This window comes from Chinchilla lanigera, unplaced genomic scaffold (genome assembly GCF_000276665.1).
Source record: "Chinchilla lanigera isolate Chin_1 unplaced genomic scaffold, ChiLan1.0 scaffold00007, whole genome shotgun sequence".
In the NCBI taxonomy this organism is placed as follows: domain Eukaryota; kingdom Metazoa; phylum Chordata; class Mammalia; order Rodentia; family Chinchillidae; genus Chinchilla; species Chinchilla lanigera.
Genome location: NW_004955408.1, coordinates 31,401,815 through 31,425,898, shown reverse-complemented (window position 1 = coordinate 31,425,898; position 24,084 = coordinate 31,401,815). Strand labels below are relative to the sequence as shown.

The 24,084-nt window shown below is 39.1% G+C and overlaps 1 protein-coding gene across 1 annotated transcript in view; it reads left to right on the top strand.

Moving 5' to 3' along the window:
• The first annotated feature begins 17,046 nt into the window (after window positions 1-17,046).
• The window catches only part of Trpc7 (transient receptor potential cation channel, subfamily C, member 7), a 148,086-nt gene continuing 141,048 nt past the window's right edge, over window positions 17,047-24,084 (top strand). Inside the window, exon 1 of the mRNA XM_013507541.1 lies at window positions 17,047-17,799. Coding sequence (XP_013362995.1) covers window positions 17,047-17,799 — 753 coding nt within the window. The remainder of the gene's footprint in view (window positions 17,800-24,084) is intronic.

The following is a 24,084-nucleotide window of genomic DNA, read 5'->3' as shown; positions in this document are numbered from 1 at the left end:
GGCTTTGTATGTCTCTATCTGTTTTCATGAGAAACCACTTTGAAGATATCAATATGTAATACAACAAGCATTGTTAATTCCCTACCACTGTGTTTGTAACTCTGTACTGTCTGTACTGATCCTTTGCTATTTTGTAAAATGTCGACTGTCTGTTAATATTTTCCTTTTATTTTTAAAATAAAAAAATACGTAATACAACAAGCATTGTTAATTTCCTACCACTTTCTCTGTAACTCTGTATTGTTTGTATTGTTCTTATGCTATTTTGTAAATGGATGTCTGTTTGTTAAAAAAATAATAAAGTAGAGTAAAATAAGCCAAAAATCCTCTCAAGGAAAAAAATATATAATATCAGTGTAATAAATCACTGTGATATTCTTCAGTTGCTGATATAGCCCAGATTTCTTTGTAGTAGATTACAATAGAAGCTAATACAGTTAACTAAGTACTTGAACAAAACCATCAATATATACTGCTGTCAATTTTACATGAAGGTAAATGATATCTGAATCTTTTTTATAATATGAGATGTCAAATACATTTTCAAAAAAAATGACAATATATATGAGGCCTACTAACCTACCCAAAGATATAATATCTAGCACTGTTGCTGTAATCAGAACTACTATTTGAATTTGCAATAATCTATAGCTATCATCCTAGGGCCAATGGCTTCTGAAGGTACTGGGCTGGCCAATTAAATGAACTATCATTTCTGCATCCTTTAAATAATTAATAAATGAATTCATTAATCATCACCACTTTCCTTCCCCAGGATGCTGTTATGTTGTATTTTATTATCTTGGCTACAGTGACAGGACTAGGGGTGAGAGCCTGCCATTGGGTTTTCTTTGCTGTGGCAGGTTTAAATCCACATAACTAGGACTCAATGTAGAGGTTACACCGAGTGCCAAGAATACCAAATTCAATTCTTTGCGGACACAAGAGATGACCATCAGGTGAGTCCGTGGGCTCAGCAGACTCCCTGCATGTTCTGGTTACCATTTGTCACCAGTTGAAAAAGAGGGCCATGCTAAGGCTTCGCACCTCTGAATATTAATATCACCTCAGATTCTGTGTCAAAAGACAGATGCCTGAAATTTCCTCTTTCACTTTTCTCTAGTAAAAAATTATTTAAATAAATAACCCACAGGTATTTGAAGAAGGACTAAGAGAATTTTATTACTGTCTGAAGAACCTAAGGTTTTTTCTCTTGGAATTAATCCACTTCTTCAGTGATTTTCAGATCTGAAAACTGGATTAGATCCAGGAAACGGGCAACAGATCATGAATTTTAAAAAATAAACTGTTTCTTAGAGCAGTTCTAGGTTCACAGGAAAATCGAGTGGAAAGTACAGTTTCCATCTATTCCCTGAACCCACACATGCATCCTCCCCCGCCTTATCAACGTTACACAATAGAGTGAAACACTTGTTATAATCAATGAACCTACATTGACAGATCATTATCACCTAAAGTCCATTTAAGTACATTACAGTTTACTCTTGCTTTTGTACACATCATGGGTTTTGACAAATATAACAGGTATCTTCCATTAATCATCATACAGAACACTGTAGTTTTGCTGTCCTTCTGTCCCACCTGTTAATTCTTTCCTTTCCCTAGTCCCTGGCAACCACTTATCTTTTTACTGTCGTAATGGTTTTGCCTTGTCTAGAATGTTATATACTTGGAATTACACAGTATGCAGCCTTTTAAGATTTGCTTTTTAAATTTAATAATGCACATTTATTATCTGGAATAATGACATTAAGCAATTCTTCAACAGATCATCTCTTTTGAAAAATTACTTTACACACATGAAGACTGAATAATATCCTAGATAGCTACCTATGTATTTTGTCTCTCAGAATTTTATGTTCTGTTAACCATTTCCATTTTTCCATGGGTTATTCCTCTCTGACTGCATCTCTAATCCTGGTGGTCACCAGTCTGGTTTAGGACCTTAAGCTCTAGTACCTGGCCTCTATCATTTTGGGGCTCTGCCTTAAGCATTGCCATCAGTGAATCAAGCCCTCTAATAGACTATACTACCATCAGCCTCAGCTCGCAAAGACCCATCAATGAAGTTTAAGTAATCTGGGTGAACCTCTAATGAAAACAGATTTATGCTGGTAAAAGATGTATCATCTAGGCCCCAGGAAAATAATCACCTCATATATCTTATAAGATCTTCACATTTATAAGCTTTGTATTCCATTCTTCCACCTTGTACTATGGAAATTCTGTCATTTTGACTTTGTATACAGAGCACCACTGCTTTTTTCATGTTTCCAGAGACCAATCTAAGAATGGGTTCATAACACCCCCTGGGATCTTTGCCAAGCTGTTGAACATTATAATTCAAGAGAATGTTTCAAAATTAATAAACTTACTATTTGGTTTTCACTTTAGGTCTTTTTGATCAAGCATCCTCAGAATCCAGTTCACACATCCTCCTCTAGCTGTCTTCAATGTGTGCTGCCTAGTTCTGGTGACTCATTGGGGAACTATCCTTTTCCTGCCTTACCCCCAGGAACTTAGACCTTGTCCACAGAGATCTTGTGTGCAGTTTAACCTTACTACTGTACTGGCCTGTGGACTGGAAAGAAAGAAATGTGGGTCTGAGGCACATACATATTACCTTATGAGGAAGAAGCCTAAAAAAATGTCTTTCAGTGTGCAATGATAAGAATATCTCCTAATAAAGATGGGCAAGCCATGTCCTCAGGCTTAGAAGGTTCAGAGATATCATATGTGAAGCCAAAATCATTAGAACATCCATGCAGATATGCTCATCCAATCAGAGTCCTGTATGGTAACCTTGCTATGACAGGCCCCACTTCACTAGGCACTTAGTCAATTGTGAAAATCCAAGGCTTGGACACTGACTTTTGTTACCCTTCCACTACTTCCACTTCCAGTTCATAAGAGCTTCCTTGTATATAATAAGTAGGTCTTCCATTATAAATCAGTGGTATTTGAAAATAGCTATCTAATACCATTCTGCTTGCCACTGTAATTTCTCCTTTATGTTTCAAATGTATGATATATCACACTTACTAATGCATTCTCTTCCTCCATTACAACCTCCCAATTCACCACAAGTGATAATTTAACAACTGGACCTTGTTCCACCAGCCATCTGTGCTCCATCGATGACTACTGATAGAATCCTCATTGTGAATAATATGGTGGTAATCGAGTTATAAGACTCCTACCTTCCCCATTCATTCCTGGTACTATTTAATGTGGATTTTCCAGAAGTAGATGTTGATACAGACTTTTAGGCAAAAGATATTTAGTATAGCTCAACATCTATGAAAGAAAGAGAAAGAAAGGAGTGAGCAGAGGAAGAAATAAAACTATGATAATTTGCCAATTTAATAGCAAGTTGTGGACAATTTGTATTGCTCAAGAAAGTACCCCTAGCCAGATGCTGTGATGCATGCCTATAACCCCAGCACTGAGGGAGGCTGAGGCAGATGGATTCCAAATTCAAGCCCCACATGGGACCCTGTCTCTAAATAAAAAAATAAACAAACAATAAAGGAAAGGGGGTATAGCCTGGTGGTAGAGCACACCTGGATTTGATCTTCAATTCTTTTTTTTATTTATTTATTTAAAAGAGTAAAAGAAGGATAACATAGTAATAGGGGGATTTAGTGAATTACAGACAAAGTGGTAGGACAATATAAATGGTTGTTATTTTACCTATTGGTATCTTGAAGATAGTTTCTCAGGAAAACAAATGGACAAATAATAGTGAGTTACAGACAAAAATGGTAGGAAATTATCAATGGTTGTTGTATTATACTTTGGTTTCTTCGAAGTGGTTTCTAGGGAAAACAAATGGAGCTATACATGAGTGATCAATTAAATAATCATTGACAATTCTCAATGGTTGTTGTTGAAACACAAAGTAATACACATACATCCATTTACAAAATAGCATAGGAACAATAGAAGCATTACAGAGTTATGGACAGATTGGTAGGAATTATGAATGGCTGCTGTAATACATGTTGGTATCTTCAAAGTGGTTTCTCAGGAAAACAAAGATATGCAAGAAAGGTCTAACAGGTAGTTACAGCCTAAGAGTTGTGAAAAATAGTGTATTACCTCCTCACCAGTGACTCCTTTCACTAAGGTGTGCCAGCTGGAAGGAAGGACAGGATTGAAAAGAAGGACTGAGAGACTAGCACCAGTGTCCAGCAATAGGCTGTTTACTTTTTCCTCTATAGTCATGATTATGCGGGGCTCCTCCTTGAAGATAATGGTCTGGCTAGAGGGAGAAGGCAGAGTATGCCCTGGGCCCCTTCATTCCTGTTGGACCAGCTGGTAGGAGGGGTCTGAGCTCTGGGAACTTTGCTTCAAAGGGCAGTCCGACCTCTAGTGGTCATCTTTACAGTCAGGGCATGCCCCAGGGGGCTTCTTAGGGCAGTCCCTCTTGAGGTGGCCTGGCTTTTGACAACGGTAGCAGATGAATGTAGTTGATGAGTTCTTCTTGGGGCCCCAAGAATCAGACTTAGGGTCTGTTTCTCTTAGTGCTGCAACAAAGGCAGCTGTTTTTTCTCAGTCTCTTTGTTTTCTCTCCTTGGCCTCCTCCTCCTCATAGCTATAAAATACTGAGGAGGCATTCTTACTAACATCTCAAGTGAGTTATCTGGGGCAAAAGCCATTTTTTGTAGCTTTTTTCTGCTATTTGGGGCTGACTGAGTAATAAACTTATCTTTAAGAATAGTTTGTCCCTCTACTGACCTGTGATCCAGGGAAGTATGCTTTATCAGTGCCTCTTGTCTAAGAAAGCAGAGGGGTGTTCTCTCCAGCCTCCCAGCACATTGGGATCCTGCAACCACTTAGTGTCCTCTCCCCAACCATCAACACAGGCAGCAGGAACATGTGGATGAAGTCCTCAGCCTGCTAGTCAGTCTCAGCACCATCAGGTGCAAAGTGTCCCAGGCAGGTAACCTAGACACGTACCTTCTCCATGAATGCAATTCTTCAAAATCTGAATATTGGGTACCCATGTAATCCATGAAGTCTCAGTGCAGACTTCTCCAGAGCTTCACTCACTCCTTCACTGCAGCCTGTACAGTTAGGGGAAGAATGCCCTCCAGGGGGTTTCCCCAGGTATTGTACAAGGTCCTCCTGGTTTCCAGCTCCCAAGTGTCTCCCGCGTCCCCAATGAGCTCGACCTCTGAGTCATCGGGCGTCAGTACTCTTGTGTTCACTGAGTCCTTGTTCATCAGCTGCTCCTCCACTGACTCCGGACCTTTCTGGCTCTCAAGGGCAGGGCCAAGAGCGACCTGCCCTGTGGCATATTTTCCCAGAGGTTTCTTCATGTTGGGATGGTTCATGCAGGTCTCCAGGTGGGCCTGTGTCAGTGCTTCTCTGTGGCATGGAGTTTCTTGATGATCCTCAATTCTTAAGGAAAAAAAAAAAAGCATCCCTAAAATGGCCCAAATTCTCCCACCTTGGTTATTCAGAAGATGTAATCTCTCCCTGAATGGGGGTGATCTGAGGTAATGTAGTTCTTTGCAGGTGAAGCATCCCAGGAAGTATATGGTAGCTGAAGGCTATCAGCTGATTGCTATCCCTAAACAACTCCTTTATTGAAAAGGGATCACCATGTCGATCACAATATTTTAACTCTCCTTTCAAAGTGAAATATATAGCACTTGGGAGACTGAGACAGAAAGATCCTTGTGAGTTCAACACCAGCCTGGGCTACAAAGTGAGCTCAAGGCCAGCCTGAACTGCATAGTGAGACCCTGTCTCAAAAAGACAAAAAATTTTAAAAAATTAAAAATAAAAAAGAAATATATATAATTATTTCATATTAGTGTCCATCTGTTTTTTGGAGAAAACCTTACTGGGTATTTATGGGCCAATTATAGCTTATACACATCCTGTAAAAACATGCCCTTTGAAATTGGCAACCTGAGCTAAAAGATTCACAAGTTTTCATAAACCATATATATGAGTGGAATTAAATTAGCATCATTCTTTGTTTTTTTATTTACTCTTTACAGTGAACCCAAGACCTTCTCACTGAGCTACATCTTTAGACATTTTTTTAAAAATTTGAGACAGGGTCTCACCAAGTTACTAAATTACCAGGCTGGGCTCAAACTTGTGATCAGCTTCCCTGCACAAGCACATGCCACACACCTGGCTAGCATCCTTGCTACAGTCAATTTGAGACATCAAGCTACTTTCAGTTTCTTTCCACCAGTTACTCTCAATTTGTTTGACAATTTGAGCACAGCCCAGAACATAAAATTGTTGCCGTATCTGTGCTCATCTGAAGAAGTTTTGCAGTGATAGAGATAGGTCCCTTTAAATAGAGACCTCCTGTTTTTTAAGATAGGTTCAATGTCGTGTGTTTTAGTAATTCCAACCAGAAATTTTTTTCCCATGAAAGCTTATTTGCAATAATTTTTGAAATAAAAAGTCCAAAAGCTCTGGTCAACATATTTCTATATAACAGAAGGAGCCAGATGGAATTTCTACTAACCAAACAAAGTAACATAGACTATTCAAGAACTTCTGAGAAGAGTACAAAGGAGAGAGAGAGTCTCAAAAGATTCATTTATTTGAAAAGGTCTTTCACACTTTTGGCTACAGATTCTAAAACAATTTAATCTTCCAACAGGTAAGTGTAATTTGTGAGTTATACTTCCTCAAAGTGTAATTTGTGAATCTTCTATATCACTTCAGGTTTTGAGGTGGAAAAAAGAGAAAGTCTCAGGAGAAGGATGACCAGGAATTTGTGTTTTTCTATTTTTAAAAGGCTGTTCAAGTTATGGCAGAGAACAGAAAGTCTGAGAACCACTGATCAAAGTATGCTCACTCCTCAGTCACAGAGTGAACAGTGGAAGCTGACATCCAAGAGCGGTGAGTTCTGACTGTATACCAGGCACTCCTTTAAGCTCTATGTCAGATATCTCACATTACCTTCACTGTAACCCTACAGATCACAGTGATTAATCATTTTACCAGTGATTAAACGGAGCGATGAACTTGGGTAGTGGAAGATTTGGATTAAACTGCAAGAAGTCGACTATAAGTCTTAGACACTCTAACCGTTATGCCCAACTGTGATCCTACGTCAAATTAAGGCTGGAAGAATGCAAATCTCAAGGCTTTATGTAGAAACATAAGTTCAAGAGCTAAGAGTCTTCTGAACTTTCACTGTTGACAGTGAAGATCTAATTAGTTCAGTGTTTTACATAAAAAAAATGGTACTTTGATAAGGGTATAACATTTTTCAGGTTCCATGTATTTCCCCATTGAATCAAATGTCTGCATATGATGTCTTCTGGAAGCAGCAAAATACCCTTAGTAATGAGGACCCTGAGGAATGAATTCTTCACAAGGTGTCATTTTATCTTATCTTATCCTCTCACTTTTGAAAAGATGTCTGGCCTGATCCTGACATTTCTTCAACGAATTTAGCTACAAAATAATGAGCTAATTTTCTCTCTCTCCAGATAGACAGACAGACAGACAGACAGATCGATCTGCTGTATCATCCATCATTAGGACACTTTAAAATATGGTTTGACATTTTAATGAGCTTACCCTGAGTGGATGTAAGAACATAGCTCATGTCAGAATTTCATGAAAATATGTGCTTAACTATTTATTAAAAAGCAAATATATAATTCCATCATTATCAACTAAAAGCAACAACCCAGTTCTCCTGAGAAAGCATTTTATAATTAAGAGTATCTTATCCTATACTGATTCACTAATCATGGTGATGAGGATTCCAATCAAAAGGATATTATCAGTGTCAGAGCTAATCTTATAACTTGTGGTTGTGTGAGATGCTTTTGTTGGCTTCACATACTATATTTTGTTCTACATTTGAATCTAATGCTAAGAAACTCTTAATTCATTTGCATTTTATTCAAATGAGTTAAACCTACTTTTTTGATCCTAATGAAATATAAAATTCCCTTACCCTTCAAACTGGTTTTTTTTGTTTGTTTGTTTTTAGTCTTTTTGAGACACAGTCTCACTATGCAGTTCAGGCTGGCCTTGAGCTTACTTTGTAGCCCAAACTAGTCTTGAACTCACAGTGATCCTCCTGCCTCAGCCTCCTGAGTGTTGGGATTACAGGCTTGCACCACAATGCTCGATCTTCAAACTGTTTTCAAAATTGTTTTTTAAAGTTTCAATTTTAAGAAATTTTCTACTTGAAAAAGATGTTTGATCAAACAAAACATAATTATTGATATTAGAAAGCTTGTATGGAGGTTTATGGAATAAAATTAACTTGTTCATCTTTTTATAGAGAGTTTTACCTAGAGAACTACTTTCATTTCTTTTAAGCAAAGAGGAGAAAAATAACCTTCAAATGTACAGACCACACCTTAAATGCAAATTCTTTAGATGTTTTGTACATATTATTTCAATTAATTATCACCATGATAATTGGTAAAAGGCATCATCAACCCCCTTTTTATCCACCACTGACATATGAAGGGACTATAATTCAATGTTAACTATTATGTCTAAGGTCACATAGTTAATAAATGAATTGAAATCCAAGGGTGTTTTCCACATAGCATGGTATCTCCAGAAAAAAATGCTAGTAGCATATTAATCAACAAGTGCAATTTGATTTGCACCTAAAACTAGGATAGAAGTGTGCAACATACATTATAAGCCAACTTTTTCTTAAGTATCATATTTGCACAAAGAAACAATCATTGCAGGATGCCAGTAATTAATCCATGAATTGGGTTCAAAGAATAAGCATTCTAATTTTTATTCAGCAGCCCAGATAGAAATAGTCTATCTGGAAACAGTCATAGATTTTCTTAGATGGCACTAGGAGGTTTCTCTCCAGTGGTATAATCAAACATATTAGTGTTTAAGAATCACAGATCATTTGGTAACACAGCAATTGGTGAGATGGGGTTGCTAGGGAAATGGATTTTGCCTTGATAATTTCCTTTCAGAGGATGAAAAGTTACAATGAGAGAGAGTTCTTTTAGGTTTTCCACTATCATCAGACTTGATCTATGCCACAAACTTGTTCCTGATCATACATCAATGCTAAAGAATCCATAAAGCGAAGACAAAGCCGGGTGTGGCCTTAAAGCGTATTAAGGGAAGTTACTTATGTCACTCTGAAAACTCCTTTACTCTTAGTTTTTTTCTCGACTCCCTCCCGCTGTAAATATACGCAGACCCAACAGGTAGGAAATCAGCTTCAGCTCATTTTCCAATTTCCATTTGTTTAAACTAGTGAATATTCTACCTCATGAGCCAGAACATATTGCCTTATATAACTGAGGGGTGTGTGTGTGTGTGTGTGTGTGTGTGTGTGTGTGTGTGTGATGCATTATTCTGGAAAGCAGGAGCCAGTAAAAATCCTGAGGGGGTATGGTAGGAAGACAGAGTTGCTCCCTCCCTTTCAAAGCTAGGTCTGGAAGAGGGGGGTGGGACTATATCAACCCATCATCACGCTGCCGCTTGCCAGTCTCACACACGGATGCTTCTCCTTCACGTTCTCTGGAAAAATTTCCCCAGATTAGGAAAAGGACAGTAAGGCGGGTCTGCAACGAAAGGCGAGTTTTTACCACTGCAGCACAAAGAAAAGCAGAGCGCGCTTTCACATCATCGCAACTCCACTCTCTTTGCCAGCTCTATACTTCAGCACCACGGAGAGCGGCACCTCCTTGGCTACCACGCATGGAGAGCCAGATTCCAGAGACCCAGCACCGGATTCCGGTCATCTAGAGGAGGGACAAGCCTGCGTATTCTACCTTCAATGTAAGTAGCTATGATGAGTCTTTCACACTTATCTTTTTGTTTTTCCAGTAAAGGTTGTTTCCTCCCTGAAATATAAAATGTGCAACTTTTATGTATCAGCCTTTTCTCTCGAGTGCGTTGTTAGATATGAAATTTTCCTTATATGTTGAGTTGGGAGGAGAATTCTCTTTTCCTCTTACTGACAGTATAAGTTTACAAAGCCATTTAGAAATAGACAACTCATCCTAGGAGCCTAGTCCTTCTGTGCTGGAGTAGTACAGTTTTATTCCTAGAAGAGAGTAAGTGTATTTTCTCTCCTTTTTCATTACTGGATGCTTTTCTGATTTGGTGTTTTTATTGTGGTATTTATCCTTATATAAAGGAGGAGTTGGGAGAAGGAAGACTATATTCTAATAAATAATCACCACTAAAGAACCATAGGCAGAGAGACAAAGGCTATGCTTTCTTTTATTTTACCCTAATTGAAAATATGGTCTGAGCCATACACTCCTGTAGACATCCATTTCAAAGTAACAAATGTGCTCTTAAATAAAAGAGATGTGATCCCGGTACAGCTTTGACATGAGCTTTGAAACTCTGGACCACAGAGTCTCCTCTTCAAGTTTGAAGTTGTAAATTCATTTATGTATGATTGAGTTACACAACGAAGATGATATTTCTATTAACTGTAATTTAAAAACTTAATGAATTCAGGATAGATTTGGAAAAGGCAATAATGACTGACCCTGTCTGGTGGCACTCAGTAAATTTTTGCCTCAGAATGCCCCCTGCTGGTGGGTTCTATTCTTGAAGCACTAGCCACACTTGCCAGATTTATGAATGAACTCACATAAAATCTAGAATATTCATTATGGATATGATGCAAATCTACTAAGATAATTTTAACAGTGATATTGCTTCAAGTGTCTAACAACTCATCAAGGTTCTGTGTGAACCTTGTGTGAACGCTACTTTCATAAACATTTATTTTCAAAACCACTTGCTCCTATGCTTTGGAATATGGAGACTAACTCCTTTAGGCAGTAATTAACCCAGAAAAAAAATCAGAACTGTATGGAGCCTCATTGAGGCTAATTGCAGAATGCATGTGGTATCTTGGATGAGAGCTACAAGGAACTGTTGCTTAGTAAAAGCAAGCAACATTTCCCCCTAGATAAATATTCAGCATGTTACCTCTCTCAGTATTTTCATTTACAGTTTAAAGGCCTCTATTTTTTCCTGATAGTAGATGTTTATTTCAGACTTTTATCACAGAGGTCACTGAAACTATCAGAAGAATTCAAATAGCTATTTTATTTCATGACAAAACTTTTTTTAAATGTAATTGTCTAAACTTGTTTTAGTCTCACCTAGAGATGTGCACAATGAAACACAGACATTCACGTTGCTAACTTCCTGTGTCCAAATAGGCAAATACAAATAGAAGCACACCCAGAGCACTAATTAAATTTAGATAACTAATATATAATGTAGTTTGAAAATACTGAGAATAGCCTCTTCTTTAAATGATGTTATGTTTTGAAAAACTGTATTATTTATAGAATCACTTATTCACATTAGAGACATTGGATAGTATTTTTTCAATACACTGTTCAATGTAAAAACTATCCCACATTAGAGAAATTATTTGGAAAGTCTGTCTTAATACATTATAATGAGTAGCAGAGTGATACTTTGCTTGCTTCTTGTAGGATGACTGGTAAGATATATGAAACTCATTTAGGTAATGAAGTAATTAGGTGGGTATCATCTCTTCTATTGAAAATACATATGTTGTGTAAGCATATTATTGTTACTAATTTAGGTAGGAAGTTAAATATTTAGGTCCACAATTAATATAGTTTTGAAAAGCTAAAAGTTAATAAAATTCAATATCACTAGAGTATTTAGGAGGCACTAATATATGCACTAACTCACTTCACCTTCAACAGAATAAGGAAGATGACACTTTTGAAAGGTTGGGTGCCTTTTAAAATGTGAAATTTTTTTCAGTAATATAAAGACATGGAAATGTCTCAATTTTCTGCGCTAGTCACTCAAAGCATGTAACATACGCTCTGACTAACTTAACTGCCTCATCTAGTAATTTATGGGCCATCCTTTAGAGTGGAACTAATTGGAAACCTATATTACTTTGGAATTCATACCTTATTTGAAAGCTATCTGTCAGAAATAAGAAATAGTACTTATAGGATTATATGAATCCAGAATTTGTTTTAAAAAAAAAAGTCCTCACGAACATTAACATCTCCTTCCTTCCTTTTTTTTTTTTTTTTTTTTGGTCTTCTTAAATGACCAACCCAAAGCAACTATGTAAGACTTAAGTTGTTTGACCACGTATCATGTGCCAACCTTCAGAGTTACTGGGCACCAGGTGCATATGCCATATAAATAATTCCCTTGCCCTCAAGGATCCTGCACTCTAATGAAAAACTTCAGGATTAAAATCCCTAGACAAAATGCAGTAAGAAAATAGGCAGCAGTGTCAAATCAGTCAAAAGCAACAGCTTTGAAATCAAGCAGACTAGACTTCTAATAATGGGTAGTACAGCTTGAGATGTACGGTTTATTTATTTAAACCTCATTTCATCATCTGTTCAGTGAGAATACAATAGCACCTACATGATCTAGAAACTTGTGAAAACTTGAAAATGCATGTAAAGTACTCAGCATGAAAGTTGGCACATGGTTAATGTGCAATAAATGTCAATCATTGTGATTGAGTAGGCATTTAAGAAAATAGCTAAACATATGATAATTTATTTAAAATAATAATTCACATAGAGAACTCAGCACAGTATCTGGTACATGGTAAATGTGTATTATTTGATTATCACTAGCACACAGTCATTTTAAAAATTAGCTGAGTATATCAGTTTAGAGTAAAACCTGAGTTAATTTAAATAAACATGTACTTAAGTGCATTGATATGTAGGACTGTGGTCATTACTGTCATGGACATTTGTATAAAGCTGTATGGTATTCAGGGTATTTTGTATATGTTATTTAATCTTCACTATGGTCATGAAGAACATGAGAGATGAATTTTATTATATCCTTTAAATTGAGGAGAGAATTGAGATTTGGGAGAAGACAGCAAATCACTAGACTTTCATCACTGTGGCTTTGGACTGCAACTCAGAACATGTCCACGTCAGAGGAGAGAATAGAGCACAGCTGGGTTTTCCTGAATGTCTGACCTGACTCTTGAATTTTCTCTTATTTTGTTGGGGAATGTTACAGATTGAATTGATTTTAGGCTCAGATCCTTTCCACAAAGATCTTTGATGCTTGTAGCAACTTTAGAAAAAGAAAACACAAAAATATCTCTAAAAAGACGTTTTAAGTGGGCTTTTTTTCATCAGTTATTAAGCACAATCCTCCTCTCTAAGAAGCATTGTGGTCATGCTCATTTGCAGCTGGATTTAAGGTGCAAGATTCATACTTTTCATGAATTACATCTGGCTTCCTTGAGACTGGCTGATGCATCTGTAAGAGCAGCTTGATAAAAATAGCAACTGAGGGATGAAAAGGGAGCTTAATAATCAGTCTTCCTCTCAAATCTGGTTGTTTCCACTGGAACCCATCTTCTCAATAACACCAAATGTCAATGTATGCATTTCTGGAACATGAAAAACACAGTATCTTAATTGAGGTATTTGATGAATGTGATCATCGCTATCTCAATAATATATGCAAATAAAAAGGAATTTGCTTTCCATTTTCAAAAAAAATACTAAAGTATAAGTAATCAAATGCCTGTTAAATTTTAGAGGGAATCATTTTGCTTATAATTGACCCTAAAATTGGGAAAGATCACAAGAGCCCATAAGAGTAACATAGTGTGATCTTTAACCACCAGCTATTAAGGACCAAAGGCCTCTATGACATTATTATTTGTAGATCCTTTCCAACTGATGTGACACATGGCTAAAACATGAATACCTGCAATATTAAGATTACATGGTAAACATATAGTAGCTGAATAAATTCATAAGTGTATAAATGCTCATTATAAAGATATCAGGGTAGGAGGAGCCAGAGTTATCAAGAAGCCCACAGTGAGGTTACATGCCCTCTATCAAAATCTAATTTAATTTACATGGTGCAGGGTCTGTTGCAAAACCCCTATCCTGGAAGCACTCTCAGTGAGGAGCACACCTCGTTATATGTTCATATGCATCTTCCAGAGCAGAAATGACCATTTTTGGAGCATCCAAATGTACCACAAAACCGAGATTTTAAAGGATGTGAAGGAGAAACTTGTTTATTTCTTACTATATCTGGGTGTCTGTTTTCAAGGTCATTCAGAAAAAAATACATGACAATTGGTGAAAATATTTAACTTCTGACAAGTACAAGCCACACACACACACATACACTTAAGAGTATAGGAACATCAAGATTTATATGATGCTCTATTCTTGTACAGAAATTATCTTAAAGTTTAGTATTTTCACTTCACCTACCTCAGTTTCTTCACCTAGAGGACGAGAATACTAGCACCTGCTTTGTATGTTTTGTTGTGCTTTGTTTTCTTAATGAAGGAATTAGCAAAAGACACTTGAACATCCTTTAAGTTTCTAGGCAGTGGTGTCTGTGATGTCTGTGATATTCATAGGACTCTGAATTTAGATTGAGTACTTACATGTTCCTTGTGAAATGCCTCTCTGCTCTGACTTGGTCCAATAGTTATTATATTTCCTTTGAATTTATCTCCCCAAGGCTCCTTGCTGTGTAATAGTTGGATACCCTTGACCTTGTAGTCTAAGCTATTCTCCCTCTTAGATCTCTAATAGAACTCTAACTTGGAATCAAGCTGTAGTGCCTGCTCTTTGAGGACAGCAGCTGTTTCATATCTGACATATGGCTCCCGTGCTCTTGAACGGAAACTGTTTTTTCCTAGGTTGAGTTGTGATGGAAATGTCCAGAGAGGTACTCTCCAGAGGTGGAAACCTATCGTAGGACAGGCTGAGTAATTCCGTGAGAAAATTATTAGTCTTCTGTTCCCTTAACTTCCATCTCTGTGTGTATGCCCAGATGACAAGCCGTGAAACAAAGTTCATTACATCTCCCAAAATGAGGCCCTTTGGAGATACTAATGAGGTAAATGTTTAGCTTTCAACTCAGTTAAACTTCTCCTTCTGAAAAATCTATAATAATAAGGGCCTGCATGCTATTTGTGAATCCCTCTCTCCTGTAAACATTTCTGTAGGATTCCCAGTCTAGGGTCTGCCTTTGGCATGAATAACAGAGTATCTCTCTGGAATGACAGTATTGTTGAAAAAATGGGCTCAGAAGGAGATCATGAACTTGAATCCTGAGGATCTTTTCCCCAGCAATTTTTTATTGAAGAGCACTTTAGAAAAGTGAATGACAGTTCAGGTTCTTCCACTAATGGCATGCAGAGCTCTCTATCAGGATTTATCACTCACAGGTGCTTTTGGAGGGAGTTTCCCATAATTATTCCCTTTATATTTTGCAGATGAAGAAGCTGCTCCACCATATAGTTTAGCAGCTTTGCCCAAGGGAAGTGTGACTCGGGTCTAGGCAGGATTAGATTATCAAGTTCAGGCCTCCAATCTTTGCTTTATATCAGGGGTCAGACCCACAAAGACCTAAAACCAAAGAGATTGGAACAGGTCAAAAGGTTAAATGAGCAAAAAACTAAAAGGAGCCCAAAAGTCAAAAATTCACAAGACTGACAATGACTTTGTTTTAAATCTCAAAACACTAGGTCTTATTTAAAAGCTTTGCTCTGTACTGATTTATTTTTGAAATAGCTTAAGTGAAGTGGTGAGTATTCTTTATGCATGGAGACAAAATCCATATGTAATAAGAGCTAATTTCATGGTCTCTGGGACCCTGAAAAATAGTTTAAAACAAATCTCTAAGTACTGACTCTTTAGAATAGATATTCTCTTGTTAAAATTCATGCCATTGTAATATTACTTGAATAATGTGAGTGGGAGTACACTAGAAAGGAGAATACAAAATTCAGGTAGGATCAACTGGGGAAGCTGAAGAATTTGAGAAATCCAAGTTGGTAGAAGTTTAGGGTAGAGGCTTTACAGTCCTGATGCCTGGAACTGGGTACCTGCTCAAGATCTCAAAGGTAGTAGGAGATGGAACAGCCTGGCTTGAATTCGAATTACATGACGGGTGTTATTCATTGTAACTTTTCCAAAGTCGCAAGATTGGAAAATGCCAGAGTCAGAATTTCTGCTCTAAACTTTCTGACTTTAAGGGGTATCTTTTGACCGCCCCTTTCACTCAGCAGCTTCATCTGAGATGAGGATAACAGTATTGTCTTCCTCACTTTGATATAAGAATTTTACACATCAATATATGTGACACTGTTAGTATAGAAGGTGGGACATAATAGGAGCTTAATAAATATTAACTGCTATTGTCAGTGATATTAGTATTAAACTCCACACTATGCCACAATGGGAAAGAGCAGAGTTTTAAGTGAACCCAGCATGTAAGTTGAACTATTTCTGCTGCCCATATAAAAATCCAAGTGCAATGGTAAGAATTCCTTCAGGAGAATTGATTGCAAGGGATCAGAATATGGCAGTGACTCCAGTCCTGCTTCTTGCCTTTTAGTAAGTATCTTAAGTTACATGGGGACCAGAAAACACAGTTCCCATAGAGAATAGCACGTGATGCAGAGTCAGACCCATGCGGCCGCACTTGTACTTTGCTGCAGTTTCACTACAGTGCAAGAAATCATTAGGAGTGAGGCATCTGAACCAAAGGCAGCAGTAACTGCAATGGCCAGTTCCGTGGCACTGTCACTGGAAAACATGCATAACAAGAGACAGAAAGGGACAGAACAAAACCAACGTTAACATCTGTTACTTTATTTAATCTTCCCCATGGACACTACAACACACAAAAAGTTAGCCATCTTGTGAAGGTAAGAAAAACACAGAAGGAGTGGAGTGGCTTGCTTAACTTTACATAAAACCCACAGCCCTTGCCTGCTTCATCCGTACCCTCACCCTGCACGGCATTTCCTATCACACTTCACTTCAACCCATTCTTCAACTCTAGAGCCCACCATTCCTCCGCCTCAGGGCTACAGAGTTTCAACCGCTCAGTATTCCTCCACTGGAAAAAAAATAGTCCAGGCAATCTAATTTGTATCATTCTCAGTGATACATGAAATGATTTTTCCACAGACCTCTGGGGAAAGTGATCATTGTTACCTTGTTGTTCCACAGGTTGGGGAGCAACACCTTCAAAAACATGCAGCGCCGGCACACGACTTTGAGGGAGAAGGGCCGCCGCCAGGCCATCCGGGGCCCCGCGTACATGTTCAACGAGAAGGGTACTAGCCTAACGCCAGAGGAAGAGCGCTTTCTGGACTCAGCTGAGTATGGCAACATCCCGGTGGTCAGGAAAATGCTGGAAGAGTCCAAAACACTCAACTTCAACTGTGTGGACTACATGGGGCAGAATGCCCTGCAGCTGGCTGTGGGCAATGAACACCTGGAGGTCACCGAGCTGCTGCTCAAGAAAGAGAACCTGGCGCGGGTGGGGGATGCGCTGCTGCTGGCCATCAGCAAGGGCTACGTGCGCATCGTGGAAGCCATCCTCAACCACCCGGCCTTTGCACAGGGCCAGCGCCTCACCCTCAGCCCGTTGGAGCAAGAGCTGCGGGATGACGACTTCTACGCCTATGACGAGGATGGCACACGCTTCTCCCATGACATCACGCCCATCATCCTGGCAGCCCACTGTCAGGAGTACGAGATCGTGCACATCCTGCTGCTCAAGGGCGCCCGCATAGAACGACCCCACGACTACTTCTGCAAGTGCGTGGAGTGCACAGAAAAGCAGAGGAAAGACTCCTTTAGCCACTCGCGCTCCCGCATGAATGCCTACAAAGGACTGGCAAGTGCTGCTTACCTGTCCCTGTCCAGCGAAGACCCTGTCCTCACGGCACTGGAGCTAAGCAACGAGTTAGCCAGACTAGCCAACATTGAGACTGAATTCAAGGTAACTCTCCCACTCACCACTCTGCAGGCAGATTGCCCGATGGGCTCCTCCACGTGTGTCCAATAGCAAAGCGGGTTGTCTTTCAATTTAAGAAAGGGTGAGAACTTCTTGCTATTCTAGCTCACAGCTGAGAAGGCTGACACATCCCATCTGGGTCAGATGCAGGCCTAAGGGGAAAGCAGCCCACCAGGTGGAGTATTTTAAACTACATAAATGTGGTCATGAGTTGATGTTCACACAAATCCCTATGGCAAAAGACAAGCAACAGGCAGGCAGGATGGTGTTATAGACCTGAGCTCTGCCCCAGGGAGCGCAGAAATGTCTGGCATACCTAGCTGCTTGAGGATATTGCCTAGTCTGGAACTTAGACTCGCTGATCATTTAATCTGCATGGTTCACATCTCTATCCCACCCTGGGCTGGGCTGATCTTAGAGTCAGTCTGTGTCAAGTGATTAAAAAAAAATTGGAGGCAGCCTTTCTTAAACGCAGCAAGCTATTGCTATTGTCCTATCAGTGGCCTATGGAGGAGGCACGTGAAAAGGAAAATAAGACTGCCTTTGTAGAGTTGAGTTTGTCACTGCAGTGAAAGGCCCCAAGACAAAATCCTGAAACTCAGCCAGCAGAACACTTCCACCTATCAGATCATCCTACAGGTTGCAAACCCATCTCCAAAGTCCATAATTCAAGAGCAGTCCTTGCTTTACTGTCAACTGACACTCCTCCTCAAAGCAAAGGCTGGTACATAATGTTAAAAAATTCTTTTGATGTGATGTATAATAACAAGAACAAACATTTAATAGGCATGTGTTGTATGTCAAACACTGATTGCTTTACTCATGTGATCTTAATTATCCTCCTTAACAACCATATGGCATGGTACTATTATTCCCATTGTTTATGAGCACACAGGGATAAAAATGGAGGAGACAAAGCAGTAGGTAGCAAAACTGATGTTCTAGTCTAGGTGCTCAGAGCCCACACCCCACTCAGCCACTCTAAGAAATAAGTGCCAGAGGCTTTGGTCATGTATAGAGCTTCCCAGAGTTTTACCACCTTTCTGTGAATGAAAAAGGGATCCCTCACAGGAGAAAGTGTGGCTAGCCGAGTAGGAACTACAGTTGGGCTCATTAGATCATATCCTGTTATTTGATCAGAGACTACTATCTGCTAGCCATAAAATATCCAAAGGGGTGTCAGACACACGGTTGGCATTTGAGCTGAGGAAAGATGTTACTTTCAGGCACGGAAGTTCATTATGAAATAAGATTTTGGTGTCATAGCTGTCACTGTATGAGATACAACTAGGGGACCAAGAATAGTTTCCATCAGCAAAGGAGTCCATACTGTTAGTGAGGTCTAGATGAAGCACATGGAATGGGGTTAGGCCTTACTCAGGAGAAGTTGGATCACTGGAAAAACCAAGGTATTTTAGTGCATTTAGATGAGTCAAGTAAAGATAAAACCCAGAAAGTGGGCCAGTAATGGTAGCCCAGAGAGGGGAGGAAACCAAAGACAAGTTCCAAACGCTAGAATACAGCCTTCCTGTAGGGGCACACAGAGGGGTGCTGAAGAGATGAGCTGGGCATGGATCTCAGAGGACCCTGCCCTTTGAATATTGTCCTGCTACCTGACAGCGATTGGAAGTTTGTGATCAAGAAACTAAAGTGATGAAAAGTAAAATTTGGCAAATGTATTTGATAGGTAAGATGAACTGGAAGATTTAAACAGAGACTGGGCAGTCAGATGAAAGACAGGGGCAGTTTAGTTACACATACATGAGGCCATGGAAGCCTCTCTATAAAAAGAGGTTTGTCCGACAAGCCTGGGATAGATAGGCTAGGCCAACTGAAGTTTGCAGGAATCAGCAATGTTGAATAAAGAATCCTGTAATTAAGCTTGTTTTACTCCATCTGTTCCTCCAACTCAAACCTATTCACTCACTTCAATCCATTTTCATAATCCCTGCATTGTTCATGGCCTCATCCAGACAACTTAATGGATGTAGATCCAGAGATTACCTGAAGAAGCTCCTATGAAATATAGCTATTGCCTTTCTTTTCTTGTTTTTGTTATACTAACCCTCATCTACTCACATAAAGGCCATAGATGTCCCAAGAAAGTTGGTGGAATTTTGCTTATTCCCCCACTTCCAGACCAGTTCTGTAGAGGCTGTGTGAAAGGAACAGCATAGCCAAGTAATTCAAATATTTCTGGTCATGAAAAAAAAAAGCCAAGCAAAGAATGTTTTGGATTGGATTATCTGGATAATTACACAATTCCCTTTTTATCTCACATCTGGGAGCTTGCCAGACTAAATGAAAGGATACTAGACTAACATTTGGAAATACATCTGAGCCATTTGTTTCCCTTGCTAAAACCCAAAGTCTGGCATATTTTAGTATACATAATATCTAAAATTGGAAGTTTGTTGAAAACATTTACTATGATATTTTGATTTAAAACATAAATTACAAAAATTGTGGACAATTAAGAACACTGCTAACATGATGACAAATTGTTTCTGCAATGCAGTGATTTACTCAGAATAAGAGCTGAAATAAATACATTTGCTGGCTATTAACATCCCCCTAGTTACCTTTGTTTGAAATAATGTCTTTCAGATCACTGACAAATGGCGCATTATAAATGAACATAACTGTGCCTTTAGAACTTTATTACTTATTCAACTATCTTTGCATGTGCATTCCTGACATTATAAATCTTGTCAGGGAACAGCTTAGCAGGGAAGAAGTCAAATTATAACAAAAGAATAAAGAGCAAGTGGATATGTTCTAAAATGCTCTCCAAATGAGTCTGTTCTGCTTTCAAAGGACCACATGTTGCTGCTTGTAGCCACATGGCATGGAGACAACTCCATGTCTCCATGCCAACTCCATGCCATCAATTATATAAAAAGCTCCCAGGGTCTCATGGAAAATATGTCATGTGGCATTACCCGTCCCCTGTAAAATACTCTTCCTGGAGAGACTCTTCCTTGACTAGGAAATATCATCCCAGATAAGTCTGAATTCAGTTGCCAGGCTCGTTTTTGGAGCTATTTTAATTTATTACCCCAATACAGTCCCATCATTAACAAGAATAGCCAATGTCAAGGTCTCCGGTAAGCTGGAGTCAGATGCCATTATTTTTGGTGGGGAAATTATATAGCTTTTCAAAGATTTTCTTATGTGTCTTACTCTTGGGAATAGAAAATTATTAAAATTCACTATGGTCACTGAGAACTTCCCAACACCTTGAATAGTACCCGAAAAAGTAGTAAGCATTCCAGAAATATCTGGTAAAGCTAATGAAAAAATGCTAACAGGATAATCACTTCAGCTGAGAAAGCAAGTGATTACCTGTATCTATGATTTAGACTTCCAATACATATGTATTTAATAGAGGCATATGATAAACTGGAAAAACAGAAGGTTCTAAGGAACACTGTAGGCTGGTTGTGGTGATAAAGCACACACATTAAATAACAGAACCAATCATATACTCCACTGTATGTTATATGGAAGGCAAGGCATTTATTCTTGGTCTTACCTAAAATAAGGTTTGGGAACGCTGCTGTTAATTGACATTTTAGTTAATGAGTTTACCTATGCAGAAGGAGACTGAGAAAGGAAAGCTAGTGTAAGCTGGACTATTCGGAGGTGCTTCATCCTGGTGGAATAGGCTTTCTGTGTAGAAGAACCTGGAGTAGCAAACAAAAATAAATAAGTTGTCTGTTTCAGTTGCATTGCACTTCCTGCCCCCAAGAACATAATGAGGTCTCTGTAGCTGACTTAGTCTGCTTGGCTTTCTTGCCATCCCTCTGATAAAATTGCCTTTATTTTGCTGGTATTATCCTAGTCAAATTCTTGGGCAGTTTGTCTATGTAGGTTGATTATCTGTGTTTCAAAATAATTAAAAGTTCATCTTTCTTCCAACTTAGAGTAACAGTGGAGGCAATGCCTGGTAAAACAGGGTGGGGCATGGGGAAAGAAAGGACGACAAGGCAATATTACAGAGTGAGGTTTAAGGCTTTGGAAAGAAAAACAGCAGGATGGGGTTCAAGAGTCCCTCTTAGTTTCTCACATTTTGCTGCAATTTAAAAGTATTCAATGTTCCCAAATCAGGGAACTGTGGAAGCCTAAAAGAGTGTATCTCAGTTATTTAACATTTGGTCCTTCTTAAGAGTAGCAAAGCTGCTACTGAGAAAGCTCTTCCTGTTGACACAACATCAGCTTGAAGTCTGTGTGTTATGCTTCAGTCACAGCACTTTATTCTTATAAACCTCAGAGGGGAAGAGTAGGAGGCAAGGAAGCTAAAGCTGTAACTCATCCTGTTCAAAGTGCCAGTGACCTCTCTGCTTGTCAACTGATGTTAACCACATGTATTATGAGAAATAGGTGATGAATTATGTATTGATGTTTATGCTGTCATTTTTAAGGTGCATAAAAAAACCTCTCTGGGCCTAAAATACCACAAATTAAAAATGCAAATAATGATAAATCAGACCAATTTGCCACCTGCTGTGATTCTAGTGAGATCTCATTGTGGAAGGTGAAGATGCTGAGGTGGCAGTGTGTAATCTGCTTGCAAACTTATCGAAAGGGAAGAGGGGAGAGGGAAAAGGAGGGAGGAGAAGTGACTTAGTGTCGTGGTACTGAAAGCCCAGAGCGCATCTGAGCTCTGGATAACTGGAGCCAGGGAGACAGGAAGCTGAGTAAAGGCCCAGCCTGGGCTGGGTGCAGTACCTGAGACTGAGCAAGCCTATTGCCCCCACCCCTGGTGTTTGTACCGGCTTCTCACGTGCTCTGAAGAGTTTTACGATTTTTACATTTGATAGACCAACATCTTAGGAAAATATATTTCCTTAAAGTTTGAAAGCTTGGCTGGTAGCATAAACAAATGCTTGCGTAACACGCAGCAGAGGCCACTGTGTTCCAACTTGCACGGTGGCCCGCCCTCATGCTGTAGGTATTCTTTTCCTACTTGGCCCAAACTCTCTCTGCAGAAACTCTTTCTTTTCTTACCTTTAATGAAACTCTGCTACTGTTCAAAAAATACATGTAGAAGATTATTTGAAAATTGTTTTCCACTGAGAAAATATTTTTTAAACTGTAACACTGTTTACTGCTTTGACCTGTAATGCTGCTTCTTGCTGTATTAAGCGAGAAGTACTGTATGCATGTGCTGTGTGTGCACACGTGTGTGTGTATGTGTATAAAAGAATGTGGCAGAAAAGTCCTCCAAACACTCACTTATAGATCCTCCTGAATACCCTGAGGGATCTGTGTCAGTCTACCCTGTGCTTGAACATCTGACAATTCACAAAGTGAGCAGAGGAGGCAAAGATCACAGGTATCAGAGAGGAGCTGATGGGCCTGTCTGACACTAATTACACATAGATGAGATGTAGCCCATGAATGCACAGGTGAGGCAGAGTCAGAGTGTGCTTATCTATCAGTTGTATTGGAGCTGTGATCACAGGCCCCTGTACTTGAGAATATGATCCAGGGATTGGCTTATCTCGGGAAAAGGGACAAAGGTGACTCTCCCCAAGGTAGCTTTGTCTTTTTCTATTTTATTGCCTGAGTGTCTGGAGGAGCACTTTCACCAGACCATTCATCAATGAGTCATTACAGGAAAAGAAACTGATTAATGTGTCCTTTAATGATGGTTTTTCATTAGGTTGTAAATAATGCCCCAAATTAGATGATGGTCTTCTAGGTCTGTGCCAGAGTATCAGCATCAGAAATACAGGTAGACACTGTATGTTGGGTTGCAGCCATTCATACGAGATACAGTATGATATTTTGCTTAAAAAGGACACAGCCAAGCGCCAGGCTCTGGGGAGTCCCCAGTGCTGCCATGGTTCATTGTCTTGAGCTGGATAGTGGAGAGCAAAGCGCTTGGGCCTGGAATCAGACTAACTCAGGTTTCATCTCCTACTAAGCATGGATTCTTGAGCATCTTTTGGAAGTTAATTTCTTTATTTAAAAATAAAATAAGGATGGAAGACAGGGATCATACTTCAATTAAATAGGCTATCCACCCACACATGTTCTCTTACCCTAATTTTCCCAGCTCTGTAAGTAACGTAATGATTCATCAGGTCCCTAGGAACATTATACACCTCACCCAATCTAACCTTAAAAATATCCCGGCACACATTAGGTACTCAGTAAATATTAGCTTAGTAAATAAGTTGGTGAATGAATTCATGAATAATGAACTCTCAGGGTGTAGGTGAGGATTAAATGAGATCAAGAATATAAAACTTTTTGCAGAGA